The sequence below is a fragment of the Gorilla gorilla genome, chromosome 3 (assembly GCF_029281585.2).
Source record: "Gorilla gorilla gorilla isolate KB3781 chromosome 3, NHGRI_mGorGor1-v2.1_pri, whole genome shotgun sequence".
Lineage (NCBI taxonomy): Eukaryota > Metazoa > Chordata > Mammalia > Primates > Hominidae > Gorilla > Gorilla gorilla.
In genome coordinates this window covers 35,099,601-35,116,548 of record NC_073227.2, presented here as the reverse complement: position 1 = coordinate 35,116,548, position 16,948 = coordinate 35,099,601, and the positions used below count along the sequence as shown (strand labels likewise).

Here is a 16,948-nt window from a genome sequence, read left to right as displayed (position 1 = left end):
ACTCCTGACCTCAGGAGATCCACCCACCTCGGCCTCCCAAAGTGCTGGGACTGCAGGCATGAGCCACCACGCCTAGCCTTGTTCTATTCTTATATTACCACTTCTTACAGGTATCACAAGTATCAGAACTAATTTTAATCATAAAATGCACAGTGGACATCATTAAAAGGTCAGCAACTAATGTGCTATATGATGAAGAAACCTGCAAACAGTGACCATGAAAATTAGAGAAGAATAAATATTAACATTAGCAAGTGTCTCTAGAACTTGCTTTCTTGAGAAATTCTCACAATTGTCTGTTCTTATGAAAATGGAATGAAATCTGTGTGACTTATAATATGACATTGCTTTACAATTCATTAGCACAGTGGTCTCCAAATTTGGGTTGCCGACACCCAAAAAGGATGTATAATCTAATCCACTTGAAATTTTGAGAAAATATTAGAATTTACATTTACATTTAATTTTATCTCATTTTTTTAATTTATATTTTTGTGGGTATTTTTTTTTCTTTTTTTGAGATAGTCTCGCTCTTTTGCCCAGGCCAGAGGGCAGGGGCGCGATCTCGGCTCACTGCAAACTCCACCTCCTGGGTTCAAGTGATTCTTCTGCCTCAGCCTCCCAAGTAGCTGGGATTACAGGCGCGTGCCACCATGCCCGGCTAATTTTTGTATTTTTAGTAGAGATGAGGTTTCAGCAAGTTGGCCAGTGTGGTCTCAAATGCCTGACTTCAAGTGATCCTCTCCCCTCAGCCTCCCAAAGTGCTGGGATTACAGGCGTGAGCCAATGCACCCAGCCGTATTTTTGCAGGTATTTTAAAAACATGTAACATTAGTACAATAGTTTGAATGTGTTTATATATGTTATATATGTATCTATACACACTACTTATATACAGCTATTTATTTTAAAATTATATCAGGAAGCACATACTCAAAAACCTTTTTTTCCTTGTTTTTTTTTTTTTTTTTTTTTTTTTTTTTTGAGATCAGGTCTCGTTATACTGCCCAGGCTAGTCTCCAACTCCTTAGCTCAAGTGATCTTCCTACCTTAGCCTCCTGAGTTGGCTGAGATTACAAGTGTGTGCTACCACCCTCTGCAAAACCCGAAGCATATGATAAAAAACAGTCTGGAAAAATATGAGGATGATAATATAAAAACAGTTTGGAAAAATAAGACAGTAGAGCCACTTTTGACCTATAGAAAGTCATTTTCCTTTTTGCTGCTATCAGAAATGCTAATTGATTCAACAATGCCATTTGAAGGACTGTATTTGAACCACAGGTTTCTCCACATTTGCATCAAATCTACTAGGTATCTTTCACCTTTTCCTCAACTTGTAAATCTGTTCAGCAGAAGACTCACTTCTATATCTAAAAATCCGTAATTTTCTTCAACATATAATAACTTTTCTGTTAACTTTCCAACTTCCACTTAATATTTACCTTTAAGTAAGATAAAATGTTTTCATAAGAACAGATGAAGAATTCCAGACAAACTTTTTTTTTTTTTTTTTGAGCTCTCAATAGCAGTTCTGCAGACTAGAAGTGCTGGCCTATGACTTGCGTGCCCTCTGCATTAAGTGCTAATATATCCGGGGTACAGAGACCTCTTACCTCAGATTCACTCTCCCACAAGCTCTTTTATGTTTTCCACTGTTGCCTTACTTTCTTGATATCCACAGATCATACCAGCATTAATCTGCTGCTTTCTCATGTCTTTTCTCACTTCTAGTCTCTTATGTACACATTGATTCTTTATTACTTCTCAGTTCTTTCAGGACAAGTCGTTATGTGTTTTTTCCATGAAATGACCAGATGCCTTTGTTTATCTTTGCAAAGCCAACATCTAGCACACTGTCTGGCAGACAATAGGTGCTCAATAAAAGACTGCTGAACTGAAGTTAGTTTCTTCAGCTCTTAATTATTTTTCTGTTGTTGACAAGTACTAAGCAGTTGCTGCTGCTGCTTAGCTCCAGAGAGTGCTCCTAACCCATGATCACCATGGGCTCTCCATGGTCACTTACAGGCCCAGGCCATTCCAAAAGTTTGATTTTCCAATATTCATTCGTTAAACAAACATTTATTAGATGCTTATTAAGTACTATTTAGACATTTATAGCCAAGATATACTACCATGAAAAATTTAATAAATGCAAAACAAAAGCATCAAATTTAGCAAACGATGTTCAATTTATCAATTGCTAAAATGACTTTATCTTTGATCAGATGCTAAAGTAAGTTTAGTGTCAGTACTAACGAGTTATGTTAAAGTCACTGAAAAATCTGTGTGGTGTTATTTTGGTAGCAATTATCAATTTTCAGGAAAAAAAACTCAAACAAAAACCGACTGACCACTTACATTATGCCAAACTTAAGAGACAGTTTGTATTACAAAAGTTCCTTGTCAAACAGACATTAAGATTCACCATCCTTTGAAGATTAATAATCTACATTAACACAGACAAACAAGAAACACTAGAAATCAAGAACATGGGTTCTGGAGTTGGCCTGGCTTCAAAACCTCAACTCTATCATTTACAAGCTTGTAACTATAGGCATATTGCCTAATCCACCAAACTGTTTCCTCATCTGCATATAAGATAATAAGAGTAGATTCTTAGCTAATAGAGTTGTTATAAGGAGTCCATACCATAGTACATACAAAAGTGCTTATACGATGGAACAAATAGTAAATGCTCAATAAATGTTATCTTAGTATATAAATCTATAAATTTAAGTTTAAGAAGTCCTACAAAACTAATCCAGCATTTCCCAATTTTGACCACGTAATCCATTTTCCCATAAAACACTTACTAACATTCTCTGCTACTTTAATTGTGTGCTGATTGCCATTATTTTCCAGAAAGAATTAAAGTCTCTATTTTTATGGTATCGTTATATTAACTAAACAAATCATGAAATTATGAAAATTTCAGTATACAGGAAAGTACCTCAGTAACTCTAAGTTAACAGACAGCAAGACTTCTCTAGCACCTATGCCCTTCCCTTCCCTTTGCCCTGCTTGTTCTTTCAGAAGAATGTCAAGTGATCCTTCAGTCAAACAAATTACACTGGTACATTTGTGCATGTAATTAGAGTCACCATTCACTGCAAAGCTCTACTCAATAGATAACTTTTAATCAGGCTTTAAAATTCTACACATATCCTATTACAAAGATGAACACAATGGGTTTTATTGTGGGACATTTCCAAAACAAAGCCTTTTAAAGGAAATTTTATAACTTTACTGCTTTTATACTCTATATTTCTATGGCTTGAGAATCTCCCATCAAATATTTCTAGTTAGTAAATTATCAAAATAAACTGTGGTAAGCAGTCTCTGAAATGGCTCCCAATGATTCCCACATCCTTGTATTTGTCTCCCCGTGATGGTTGGCTGGACCTAGTAACTCACTTCCCATGAGTAGAATACAGCAAAAGTGATGGGACGTCACTTCCAGCATTAGTCACAAAAAGATTATGATGTCCACATTACTGCCCCTTCTCTTTCTCTCAGAGCTCCCTCTCACTCTGAGAGAGTGAAACAGTGGGCTGAGGGAACCCCATTGTCATGTTATAAACTGCCTACAGAGAGACTTATATGGCAGAAAACTGGTATCTCCAACAGCCATTGAGGACCTGTGAGACTAACAGCTATATGAGTAGGTTTTTAAGTGGATCCTCCCCTAATCAGGCCTTGAGATGACACAACCCCAGCTGATATCTTAATTGCAGCCCTGTGAAAGACCCAGAGCCAGAAGACCTACCTAAGCTGCACTAAGATTTCTGACCCACAGAAACCATGAAATGAGAAATGTGTGTTGCTTTAAGCCACTAAGTTTTGGGGTCATTTGTTACACAGCAATAAACTAATACATAAGTTAAAAGTTAACCTTAGAAAACTTCAGCAAAAAATATATGTATTTAATCTTTTGGACACAATACCCCACATAATTCAAAACACACTGTTCAATTTTAAAATGCATTGCCTTTTTTGTCTAATCCTAATTTTGCCTATTTTCTTAAGTGACTCTCCACAGACACATCTGTGTTGTTAACTAAGCTTTCCAACAGGTATAAAAATTATGGCAAAGAATGTATTGTGAAGGCAGCATATGTAACATAAGGAATACTGAAATACTAGGTACAATGGACTTTTCGGATAAGTAGGTCTTAAAGTTGATTTTGTTTTATATATGTATATCAAACAAACTGATAAGAAAAAAACCTCTAAAACTACCTATTCCAGGTGGTAAAATGAAAAAGAATAAATAAAAACAAAGAAAAACTAGAACAAGGAAAGGAATGAAAAAAATGTTCATTCAAAGAAAAAGAGGGAAAGGTAAGAACAGAAAACAAAATTCATATACACTAGAATCTATGATAAAACTTTTCAGTCACAAAATGAGCAATAACAATGTGAACTCCACTGCTGTGCTCAGGGCAACAAAACCATTAATTTCTCTTATTTAAATTATTTGTTGACCAAATACCTACACTTTCCAAAATTTCACTAAAATTGACAGACCGTGCAGCCTTGAATGCAATCAACAATTCAATCTTAACAGGTCACAGATTCTGCACACATTGACATCTAACCTTTTTTATGTTGGTCCAGAAGACGATGACCTAGACAGCAAAAGCTTTATATCCTATTCCTGATCTGAAGCACCCCAAGTACTCCAAATTCAGTTTTAACATAGCCCTGGAAAGTTATCAGACATTTATTCTCTTATTTGTCCAAGTACTGTACACATGATACGCTTTAAGTGTTACCCTCACTTTGCCTGCCACCCTATAGAACATTACAGCCCCCATCATCTCTAACTGATAATGATCCCCCTGCCCCTGCTTACTTATTTTGTTTAGTCTCCTTCCCACAAGCCCTACCTGAATGTTCACTTAAAGGCACAGATTTTGTCTATCTTGTTCCTAATCTATTCCAAGCAACTATTTGAGTATCTGGTATAAAATAGGCCATCAGATATTAGCTCAATATTAAATAAATTATAAAAATAAAGAATTTTTCATATGACCAAATACAAAACAGAGGATACTAAAGAGAAAAAAAAATAAGTTTTTAAACAGAATTTTCAAATGCTAAATACTTTTCTGAATTTTTTTTAGAAAAGCAACATTTCAAAACAAAACAAAAATCACAAGAAATTAAGTACTTTAAAATTTGGGCTAAAATCACAAGAAATTAAGTACTTTAAAATTTGGGCTAAGGTTTCCTATTAAACGTATAAAGTCTCCTAGTGAAGGCCAGTAAAGGTCCATAAAATAATTATTGCTTATTTCTTTCAAAAAGACACCTTAACAAGAAATACAAATCAAAATGCACCTATACTGAACTGAAGGACTATAGTACAAGAACTGCAGAATTAATAATTCATCCTTTAAAGCATACAAACACATCACACAGAGTCTAGATCAGTGCTGTCTAATAGAAATAAAATGTGAGCTACATACATAATTTTGTTTTCTAGAAGTTACACTGAGTAAAAACAAAGGAAGTAAATTTTAATATTATATTTCATGTAACCCAATATGTCTAAAATATCTCCAACAGGTAATCAATATTTTCAAATTAGATATTTAATATTATTCTTCTCATATAAGCCTTCAAAATTTCACGTGTTTTATACTTTATAGCACACCTCAACTTCAAATGCTCAATAGCCAAATATGGCTAGTGGCTACCACACTGGACAGTGGATTTCTACATTCTTTTAGGTAATAGTAAAATATAAAGGCATGTTGTGTTTGCATTTAAATAGTAAGAGAAATACAGAAAGATATCATCTTCTGTTTTTAAATATTAAAATTCACCTCTCATATCAAAGAATTCTGAGCTCTACTTTTTAAGCCTAAGTTTTATTTAGTTCTAACTTTTATTACAACATGCCTAAAATTCCACTGAAATTTAAAAGACTCAATAAGATTTCCACTGAAATATAAATTACACAGCCATGTATGCTTAATTTGTTTTGCAGAGTGGTAATAACACTTTGCACATGTGCATTTAATATCTGATAAAGGCTGGTGCATGCCTGTCATCCAAGCACTTTGGGAAGCCGAGGCAGGAATATTGCTTGAGACCAGGCTTTTGAAACCAGCCTGAGCCACACAGCGAGACTCTCATCTCTATAAAAGTAAAAAAAATTAAAAATTAAAAAAGTATATCTGATGAGGTAAAAAAAGATTAAAATAACTTGTACTTCTAAGAATTATAATGCAATCAATTACAAATAGGCTGTCAAATATCTGCAAAAGCTTCCTTGATACTTTCTCTGTGTATATATCATGCACAATTTTAACTGCTCTTTCCTTTGAAGGTATTTTTAATGATTCAGGAAATGTGGATTTCTGCTATTTTTCATATTTAAATATTTTTGTAATTGTGGTGTGCTATGATTTGAATGTTTGTCCCCTCCAAAACTCATATTGAAATTTGCCATTGTGGCAGTGTTAGGAAGTAAGAGGTAACAGGGAGGTTCTGGGAGGTAATAGGACCATAAGGGCCCAACCCTCAGGAGAGGAATTAATGCCCTTATAAAAGGGCAAGTTACACACCTTTTGCCTCTTGGGCCTTCTACTTCCACCCCATAAAAAGAAAACAGTCCTCCCTCCAGGCAACGCAGCATTCAAGGAGCCATCTTGAAATCAGAATCACCAAACCTGCCAGCACCTTGATGTTGGACTTCCCAACTTCCACAACTGTGAGTCAATAAATTTCTGTTCATTACAGATTACCCAGTCTATAGTACCCTGCTATAGCAGCACCAGACTAAGAAATATATTAATATATATTTATATTATATATTAATATATAATTTATATAATTATATATTAATATATAATTTATATAATTACATATTTTTAATAGATTTTATAATTACATTATATTTATATATTTTATTATATTAATAATATGTTAATATATAATATATATAATGAGAAATATATTTGGTCTTTGTCCTAGGTTCCAGGCACAGAGATCCTAAAACCCTAGAAATTTCCTGATAGGTGAGTCTTTTGTTATTCACTATTGCCCCCATCCGCCAACCTGAGTTTATGCTAACAAAGTGATTTAGGATAGGGCCCTAAATAGTTTCAGGATAAAGCTGGTTACTAGAAAGACCAAGTAATTAGAGGGTTGTAACTTTAAGTCCCACCCACTGACCTCCAGGAAAACTGAGCTCTACAAAAACTCTGTTACAAGGTTCAAGATTCAAAGAGCTTCCAGGCTGGTGGGCATATCAAGGTGCTGGGAGGCTGGAATGAAGAAGACATGGAAGCTCTGAGCACACCGCCCCCATACCTTGCCCTATGCATTTCTTCTATTTGGATGTTCCTAAGTTGTATACTTTAAAATAAACCAGTAAAGTGTTTTCCTGAGTTCTGTGAGCCATTTTAGCAAGTCATTGAAACTGCAGAAGCTCAGTTTTTGGGTTAAAATCTAAAACTGCACAGAGCATTCATCTACTTAACACTGTATACTCTCAGAGTTGACATGGAATTTGTTTGACAAAGCTAATCCTGTCATATTGTAAATGACTAAGAAAATGTACAATAATAATTTTAGAAAATCTCTTTGGTTTAGAGAATAAATTACCTCTATAAATTACCTCTATTTTATAAAAATATAAATATAAAAATATAATACAAAGAGAGAAAAGGAGTAATGATAATGATGTTGAGAGAATGAATTATCCACTCATTTTAATAAAACGGCCCACAATAAATGACAACTAGTTTACGTTGTTTTCCAATAACAATAAAACTCTTAATAATCCATCAGTTTTACCTCACTCTTCCTTATGACCAACAGAATATATAGTTCAAATACTTTTTAAGTTGGAAGCTATGTAAGATAGAATTATCACATAGTCGGTGGTTCTAGAAATAAATAAATTGATCTACTTTGAATCGAAAGTAATGATTTTGGTATCGCTGGTACTGACTGAGCTCTAATCGAATGATTTTTATGAATGATAAATAGCAGAAATCAACTGATGCAGAGACATTATAAGACTGAAGATTTAATATCTGACCTAATAAGCAATTAGAAATCACTAAGTCTCTTAGCTATCACACTCTCAAAGTGATAATCATGATGGATTAGAAAGGAAAAACTTAGAGACAGTAATCTAGACACAAGATTATAAATACCTAGATTAGAACAGAACAAGCAAATAACTAGAATGTATAAAAGGTAGTGGGGAAAGGAAGAAAAAGGAACATATTTTAAGAACACAGGAGCTTAATTTACAGCAGGGGTTGGCAAACTACAGCATGCAGGCCAAATATGGCTGGCTGCTTGTTTTTGCAAATAAAGTTTTATTGGAAAACAGCCATGCCCGTTAGTTCTTGTACTGTCTATGGCCGCTTCACAATATAGTAGCGGAGTTGAATAGTTACAACAGCAACTGCATGGCCCACTAAAGCTAAATAATTTGCCAACTGGCCTGTATTCATTTCCATTCATTATAGTACTGCCATAATAAAGTACCATGGCTTACCACGATAGAAATTTATTCTCTTACAGATCTGAAGGCTAGAAAGAAGTTCAAAATCAGTGTGTCCACAGAATCATGCTCTCTCAAAGGCTCTAGGGGAGAATCTTTCCATGCCTTTCTCTTAGCTTCTGGTGTCGGCAGCAATCCTTAGCATTCCTTGATTTGCAGTTATATAAAACTAATCTCTGCCTCCACTGTCACAGAGTCATCTTCTCTCCTGTTCTGTGACTCCACATGGTGTTCTCCTCTCTTAGCAGAACACTAGTCATATTGAATTACAGGCCCACCCAACTCCAGTATGACTTTATCTTAACTACAACCGCAATGACCCTATTTCTAAATAAGGTCACATTCTGAGGTGCTGGGGTTTAGGACTTCAATATGTTTTTAGAGAACACATTTCAACCCGTATCTTGGCCCTTTGCAGAAAAAGTCTGCCAACATCTACTTTAGAAGAAGAATCGAGAAATAGGTCCAGAGGTGCAACTGAACAACAAGAGATTTAAAATAGAAAAACTGAGATTTTGTTTTACACATACTAAATTTAAAGCAACAGTAAGAGCCCTCTAAAAACATCAGGCAGAAAGCAAAAGGTCAGGGATCTGGACTGGCCTAGAGATAGAGGAATCGGGGCAATCTGAAAACAGATGGGCATTCTCAAATAAACGTTTTGTATAGCAAGCCAAGAAGTGATCTTCAGAGAATGTCTCCGTTAGATAACAATGTTACTAGACACTGTCACTGTTACATCACGAGATAATAATGTAGAAAATAATGTAATTTACTATAATATAATCTGAAAGAGAAGCAATTCAACAGTGACAAATCCAACAAAGGGACTGAAGAGGCCTGAAAAATGACCAGGGGATTTGGTTAGAATGAGACAACACTCAAAGAAGCCAACTTTTAGGGAGAAACTAAGACAGAAACCAGACCGGTAGGGTAAATGGGAATGCTTAAAAACTAAAGACAGTAGGTACAGTAAATTACCATGCTGGTGGTCTCCAATGAATCACATTTCCTGGTTATCTATATCTTTGTAGAATCTTCTTCCACACAGATTCTGAGCTTAGCCAAATGACTTGTCTTGGCCAATAAATTAGCAACCATTGGCAAGCAGAGCCATGACAAACACTTGCACATGGGAACTTACCCTCTTGGAACACTAGCTGCCGTGCTGTAATAAAGTTTCAGCTAGGCTCCTGAATGATGAGAGGTAACATAGAAAGACATTATGCAGAATAAGAGGCTGTCTTAGATACTCCAGCCCCAACAGAGCTCCCAAGAGAATGCAACTTCCATAGTGACCTCGGCCCACATCTAAGGGTACAGAAAAACTGCGCAGCTGGGGCCAGTGATCCCACAGAATCAGGAGAAATAATAAACTGTTGTCATTTTAAACCACTACATTTGGAGTGGTTTGTAAAGCAACAATAGGTAAAATACAGTCAGAATAGGATACATGTTTGAGAAATACACGAACATGAGATGGAAAATTTTTATAAAACTGGGAAGACTTATATCCAAATGGGGGGAAAAACAGAAAAACCATGTAAATGTTTATAAAGGGTAAAATTAACATGTAAAAAGAAAAACTAAAGATGTTGAAGATGAAGGCAATGAGTCACATGAGGAAAGAGAAAATTGAAGACCAGAAACAGAAATGCAGTCATTCTGTTCTAAGACAATAGCAAGGAAAACATTTTTCCACCTACTTCATCACTTTCCTCTACTTCAATTCCACCATCTTTGTCATCATCCATTTGTTTATGTATTGTTTGAAGAGCTTCCAGACTAAATCTGTCTTCTTCTGTAAAGCATGGTGGACTCAGTGACATGCAGGGATCTGAAAGAGAACAAAGGGCAATTACTAACTTGCCATACCAAAACAAAGGCTATAGTTAGAGAGTATAATTTAAAAGAAAACCAACAGAATTAAACTTCAGACTAAGTTAAACTAAGAGACTTTAAAACGTCTAACAGAATATTCTTCACATCAAAAGTACAATATATGAACTGACTAAAAATAAATAATTCAATTTAATTAACATCAGGCAACTACAACCAGGAGTTATGTCAGTACTAACTTCAGGTTATCTAAAATCTCTACATCTTTAACCATTTCTTGTTATCCAACCTGAATATTTACTAATCATGATTTACTAATCATTGCCCCTACCAAAAAAACAAATGATCTCCTTCCATTAAAAAAAAAAACACTAAAAAAGCACAGAATACAAAGTGCTATTTTTGCACAATCCAGTTTAATCAAAATGAGTCCTAGAAAATATCACCAAAAAAAGGGAAAGGAAATGTAAAATAGTCACATGACCCTTTTGTTTCCATTTTTCTATTTAAGATAATCCAAGAGTCTACCCATATAGCTTTTTTCAAAATACATAAGTTCTTAGGTTCAACTATGACAACAACAAACAAAAGAAAAAGACTAACCAGATTTTTTAAAATCTTGTTCTTCATGTTATCTTTAATACACATTTACTGGTCAACCCTTTCCCTATGGAATATATGTGAATCCCCACATTCAGGTTGTCAAAAACTAAGTTAGAAAGCATGAAACATTTTTCAATGGCTTAAAATGACTGATGGAAATTACTTCCTGTGCACATAACTAGCTAACAACCTATATACCAAAATGGGAAAGTACTGCCGCAGCTTCACTTACACCCAGTCTGGCTGACTGGTGGACTGACAGAATTCTAGGAACTTACTTCTCTTCTACCAAGTCACTACAATAACATTTCTTTAAAATGCCATCAGAACCACATATATTTCCAGAAATAGTATGGCCTTAAAGTTGAAAGTGGTTAGCATAAGACAGAGGTTAGCCACAGCTTAGTTATCTCATCGATAGTTAGTCTATCATCTGGCCCTACTATCAAGTAGGTGTCATTAGTTAATTGTGGACAAATCACTTGTCCTTGCGTCTTAGTTGCCTCATCCCTAAAATAAAGCAAGTAGGGATACTTACTAAGATCTATTGCAGCTATAAGGGCCTAAGAATATCTAATTCTGTGCTTAGGAGAAAAAAAAGCTGGGAGAAGAGAAGCCAATATTTGAGGCCCACAGATAATTTTATTTTCTAAAAAAAAAAAAAAAAGTCAAACTGATATTACCTAACATGTTCCAATTACAGCTGAAAAAATATTTTGGTGATTTAACATTTTTAATAGTTTTAATTCAAAATCTAATTTTAATTTCTTTAGTCTTAGAAGGGAAGTAATCAGAAAAGAAAGGAAACTATAAAAGTAGGAAATGCAATTATAAGTTCTGTGTGATATATAAATACGTGTACATACAAATACTTGAAACGCCAGTCAAGATTTGCTAAAATCCAAGAACTTGAGGCATAATGGTCAATTATGATCCCTAATTCACAGAACAATCAAGACCCTGATATGCCCGTAAGTTTGAATTTATTTGCAATTATTTAAAAGATGCAAAATAGAAGAGCTCAGGTACCAAAACGACATATAGTGTAAAGATCTGTATACAATACGTAGTTGCCTCCAGCAGACCTATTTTTTACACATAGTTTAATCTGCTAAAAAACAAAGTGAAGGTGTTCATTGCAACTGGTATATAAGGAAAGGGCCAGCATCTCTCACTCTGGTTAAATAGGTTTTGTTGTGAAAGTCTCTAAGAGGAGTCAACAGTGAGGACCATATAACCACAGGAAGCTTTAAGAGAAATTAGGAGCAACATGACTTGAAAAAGTCATAGGAAAATAAAATTGGTAATTATTTATTTAAATAGGTATATTTCATAAACACTAGCTAATCTAATAAAATACTCTCTCTCAAGTCTACTTCAAGATGTTAATACTTCTCCATGAAGTCTTTCATAAACACTATTTCCTAGTGATCACTTCCTTCTCTGCACTCCATTCAATCCACTCAACAACTATCTAATGAGCACCTACCACATGTCAGGCACCAGAAATACCATGGTGAACAAAACAGACAAAAATCCTCATAAAACTTATATTTTACTGGGGACTATGAACCTAACAAGATAAATAAGTAAACGGTATAGGCATGTTAGTAGTGGTAAACATTTAAGGAGAAAGTGAAAAGCAGATATGAAATGTCAAGGGATTTGAAATTTTAGATTTTATCTTGATTTTCTAATCATTCTACCTAAGTCCTCACTTAATGCTGTACTTGATTAAGCTTTAATTGCCTTATGTGTCATTTTTGTCCACACAACTAAGATTATGAACAGGGCAGGGACCATGTTTCTCCACTTCTCACATAATACCCATTTTAGCTGAACATATTTTAAGCCTCTGATAAATTCTGTTACTTCATATATTAACTAAATTACAAACTTCTAGGCTTCTATCCTGTGCAAGGCAGTGACAGGCATTAGGAATTAAAGAGATAAGAGAGTATCCATACTCAAAAAAGCTCACAGTTTTGTGAGAAGGAAGACATGTAGACTCCTACAATGTATCATGTTAGGTAAAAGTTTTCTAGAGGTAAACTTGAATAATTTTAAATCATCTGTAGCTGATAACCTTGAGAAGAGAGAACAGCATGCCTAGAAGCAGCATCATACATTCAGTGACATAGAAAAAAAAACATAAAACATTCAGAAAAATGCAAGTGGTTTAATATGTCTGTAGTACAAAGATACCAACATACAGAAAAAAGAAGATCAGGTAGAGACTGCTAAAAGGCCAGATCTCTAAAAGCTCTGTTTTTCATACCAGGATATTTGGATTTTTATCCTAAAAACACTGAGAAGCTATTAATGGATTTCAAGGAGGGGAATAACACAATCAGATTCATTTAAAATCTGATAACTCTGGTGACAATGGAATGGGATGATGGCAATTCACCAGATCCCTCTGGTGACAGTGGAATAGGATGGTGACAAGACTGAGAGACACAGCTGACAGTCAGCCTGGCAGCACTCAACAGACCATGCCTCCAAGGAACAGAAACGGTAGATGATGAGACTGCTCTAGGGTTTGGTGTTTTGCCAAGTTTGAGCGGCAGAGGAAAGACAGGAGTTGAAGTTATGGCAACAGTGATCCATTTCTTCACATGAAATTGTATTTCCTTTAAAGTAAGACTCAAGGCTTTTACAAATCTAATTTAGAATAGCTGTGAATTCTGAACTCTATTACCTGTTCTAATGTCTCTTTTCATTTTTAGTTGTTTACCTTCTAGTTAATTCAGCACATGTGATCATTTTAACTCAAATTAGCTGGCCTATACTTATTTTAAAATATACAATCTGCTAAAAAAGGTCTGTGCCTATAATTATAATGGTTTCAAAGGCAACTGCTACCAATATTGTTCTCCTTTGCTTATATTTTATAGACACTTTCTTTAGCTACCCAAAATGCCCCAGTGGACATCAGGTGCTCCATACTAGTACATCCTCCTCATCTAAACAGAATTCACTCGCTAATTTAAACATGATAAACAGTGCCTATAATACGTAAGGCTCTGTGCTTGGTGCTGGGCACACAAGGCAACAGCTAAGACAAATGTCCTCCCCTCAGTGCCCTCACCTTGTGTTAAATGCAACATAGTGTGATACAGCTTTTGAGTATTATATGCTAAGCATTCTTTACTCTGGATTAACAGCAGCACTTTGCGCTGAGGGAAAAGGAACCAGCTGCAACAGAATGAGACCTAACCCAAGTCAGCTATCAACACCATTATTAAATTCCACCTTGTTTTCCTGTAATTAGAGCCAAACGCTCAGTATGGTTCTACAGAAATAAAGTAAAATGAATTAAAATGATTTCACCCACCAAGAAATATCTACTACAGGCTGGGCACAGTGGCTCAACGCCTGTAATCCCAGCACTTTGGGAAGCTGAGGCAGGCGGATCACCTGAGGTCAGGAGTTCGTGACCAGCCTGGACAACAATGGCAAAACCCTATCCCTACGAAAAATACCAAAATTAGCCGGGCATAGTGGCACGCTCCTGTAGTCCCAGCTACCTGGGAGGCTGAGACACGAGAATCGCTTGACCTTGGGAGGCGAAGGTTGCAGTCAGTCAAGATCATGCCACTGCAGTCCACCCTGGGTAACAGAGTGAGACTCTGTCTCAAAAAATATACATAAATAAAAAATAAAAAAGGAAGAAATATTATCCACTACATTCTAGAAACCAATACTATTTTATCTTCATAATTTATTCTCTGCAACCCTGTATGGGGCAGATAATATCTCTATTTTCCAGATGAGGAAGTAAGACTCATGAGTAACTTGCTTAAGATCACACTCCTAGAAATGACAACTGGGATTCTAAGTATTCACAACTCCAAATCCATGCTCAAGTGTCAGTATAACGAACATAAATGGGTCAGTGTCACCAGCATCAGAGAATTAAGTACCGCTATCACAGATATTGCCAGGACCTGGCTGAGGAGCTGACTGCACCAAGAAGCATAAATGTGCCCCGTGGAAGGAGATCATCAGACACTTGTGGAATGATATTCACAATCTAGAATACGTATCTATACTTCCTGCCTTACTTTTCCTTTAGATAATCTATCTCCACTTTAATTCACACTCCCCTTGAACAAACCATTTTATTAAGTATATTATATTGTATCGTAACTTTACCCTAAACTTGATTGAGAACATGCATTGTATTAATTTTTTATTCTCAGTATCTACCACAGTGACATATTTGTTGAATGGTTTAAGTATATGTAAATATTAGAAGCCAAATGAATTAACTTCTAAATACAATTCATTTATGTAGCAAATATCTAAATGCCAGAGTCTAGGTTAGAAGCTGGGTACACAAAACGTAAAAACAAATAAATAAAGTTAAAGATGGCAGATGCAATGACAGATATACAAATAAACAATGGTGACAAAACTAAGGGAATAGTCATGTCTACATGCACAGCAAGAAAGGCTTCAAAGAGAAAGTGACATTTACACTGATTCTTGAAAGATGAGCAAGTGTTCTCTAGGAAGACAGGTATAGGCAAGAACATAAGCTAATGATTATTATATAACAAAAGGGTGATAATAAATATCAATATGGAGCATCCTTGTATTTATATTGCATAAAATATACTTATATAAAAATTAAGTGTTACACATTTCACTTTGCCCACAAAGTAGGCATTATTCCCACTTAATTAGATAATTAACAGAAAAAGTATAAGCGAAGGCCAGATCATGGAGGGATCTACAGATTATCCTAAAGTGACAATAAAGGAGAAAAAAACATTAATAAATTATTCACTGAAAGCCCTAACTTGCAGTTTCCTCCATCGGCAAAGCTCTTTCTTCCAAATATATCCATGGTTGGTTAACTCCTTTCATTCCAACTTAAATGATCCTCCTCAGGGGCTGTCTTATTTCCCTATGTAAGACAGCCTTCTCCTTCACTCTTTCTACTTGTTTAATTTTTCTTCACAACGCTTTATCACAGGGCAGTATATGAGTTGATTCGTTTGCTTACTAACTCTCCCGCCATAATGCAACCATGAGATCACAGGCTTTGTTTTGATCATTCCTCTTTGCCCAGTGCCTAAACCAGTATCTGGCACACAGTAAGTGCTCAAAATATATTTGTTTACTAAATTACTTATCTAACAGGACTTTCAATATAAATATAGTTGTTTACTAAATTACTTACCTAATTGGATTTCCAAAATGTTTGAAAGAAAAAAGCTTTTCAAGAAATAATTTGGCTGATTAGAAAAGCAGGATGGAGAAATTAACAAAACTCACCTTTTAACACTGAATTTAAACCTAAGTAGTTAGTAGAAATCTAATAACATTACTCTTCTGCTTAAAACTATTCAGTATTCCCCAGGCCTAAAGTATAAATTCTATTCACTGTCATATAGTATTGTTTAAATACTTATTGAACAAAATATGCAACATACCATACAAAAATAACCAAGGGGAACTTTAAAATATTTAAGACAGTCCTTAAGGCTCTCATACTCTCGTGATAGAGTGAAAACTCCATGAAGTCGAAAATAAAGTCTGTTTTATTGATTACTATACAATATTACTATGTATAGTTACTATACATAGTATAATACTATATTACTATATATAATTACTACTGTTATACATCTTATATGTAAATTATTATTGTATGTTACCAAATCTAATACATACTTTGCCTGACTTTTACATGTAAGCAATTGCATTTTCAGTGACCTTATGAAAGTGAAACTGGATTTTGGTAATTGGGAGTAGAAAAAGGGGAAACAAGAATAAACATAAACAGGAAATAAGATGAGCTCTGGAACCCACAATAAGCACAGACTGGCTAGCAGGCTAGTTCTCAACTGAGAGTGGTAAGGCCTCCTCCCTGCTCACTCACCCTCTCTCAGCTGCTACTGGCGGTCAATGGCGGGGGTGTTGTGGAGGGCAAGAATACTGAGTTAACTGCAAAGCACAAGC

At 35.2% G+C, this 16,948-nt stretch overlaps 1 protein-coding gene across 7 annotated transcripts in view; it reads right to left on the bottom strand.

Annotated features, from left to right (window-relative positions):
- Positions 1-16,948, bottom strand: part of STIM2 (stromal interaction molecule 2) — a 161,180-nt gene that overhangs the window by 89,432 nt on the left and 54,800 nt on the right. For all 7 annotated transcript variants that reach the window (XM_063705228.1, XM_055385890.2, XM_031010393.3 and 4 more), the window contains one exon: positions 10,240-10,370. In XM_063705228.1, coding sequence (XP_063561298.1) covers positions 10,240-10,362 — 123 coding nt within the window. In that variant the 5' untranslated portion in view covers positions 10,363-10,370. The remainder of the gene's footprint in view (positions 1-10,239; positions 10,371-16,948) is intronic.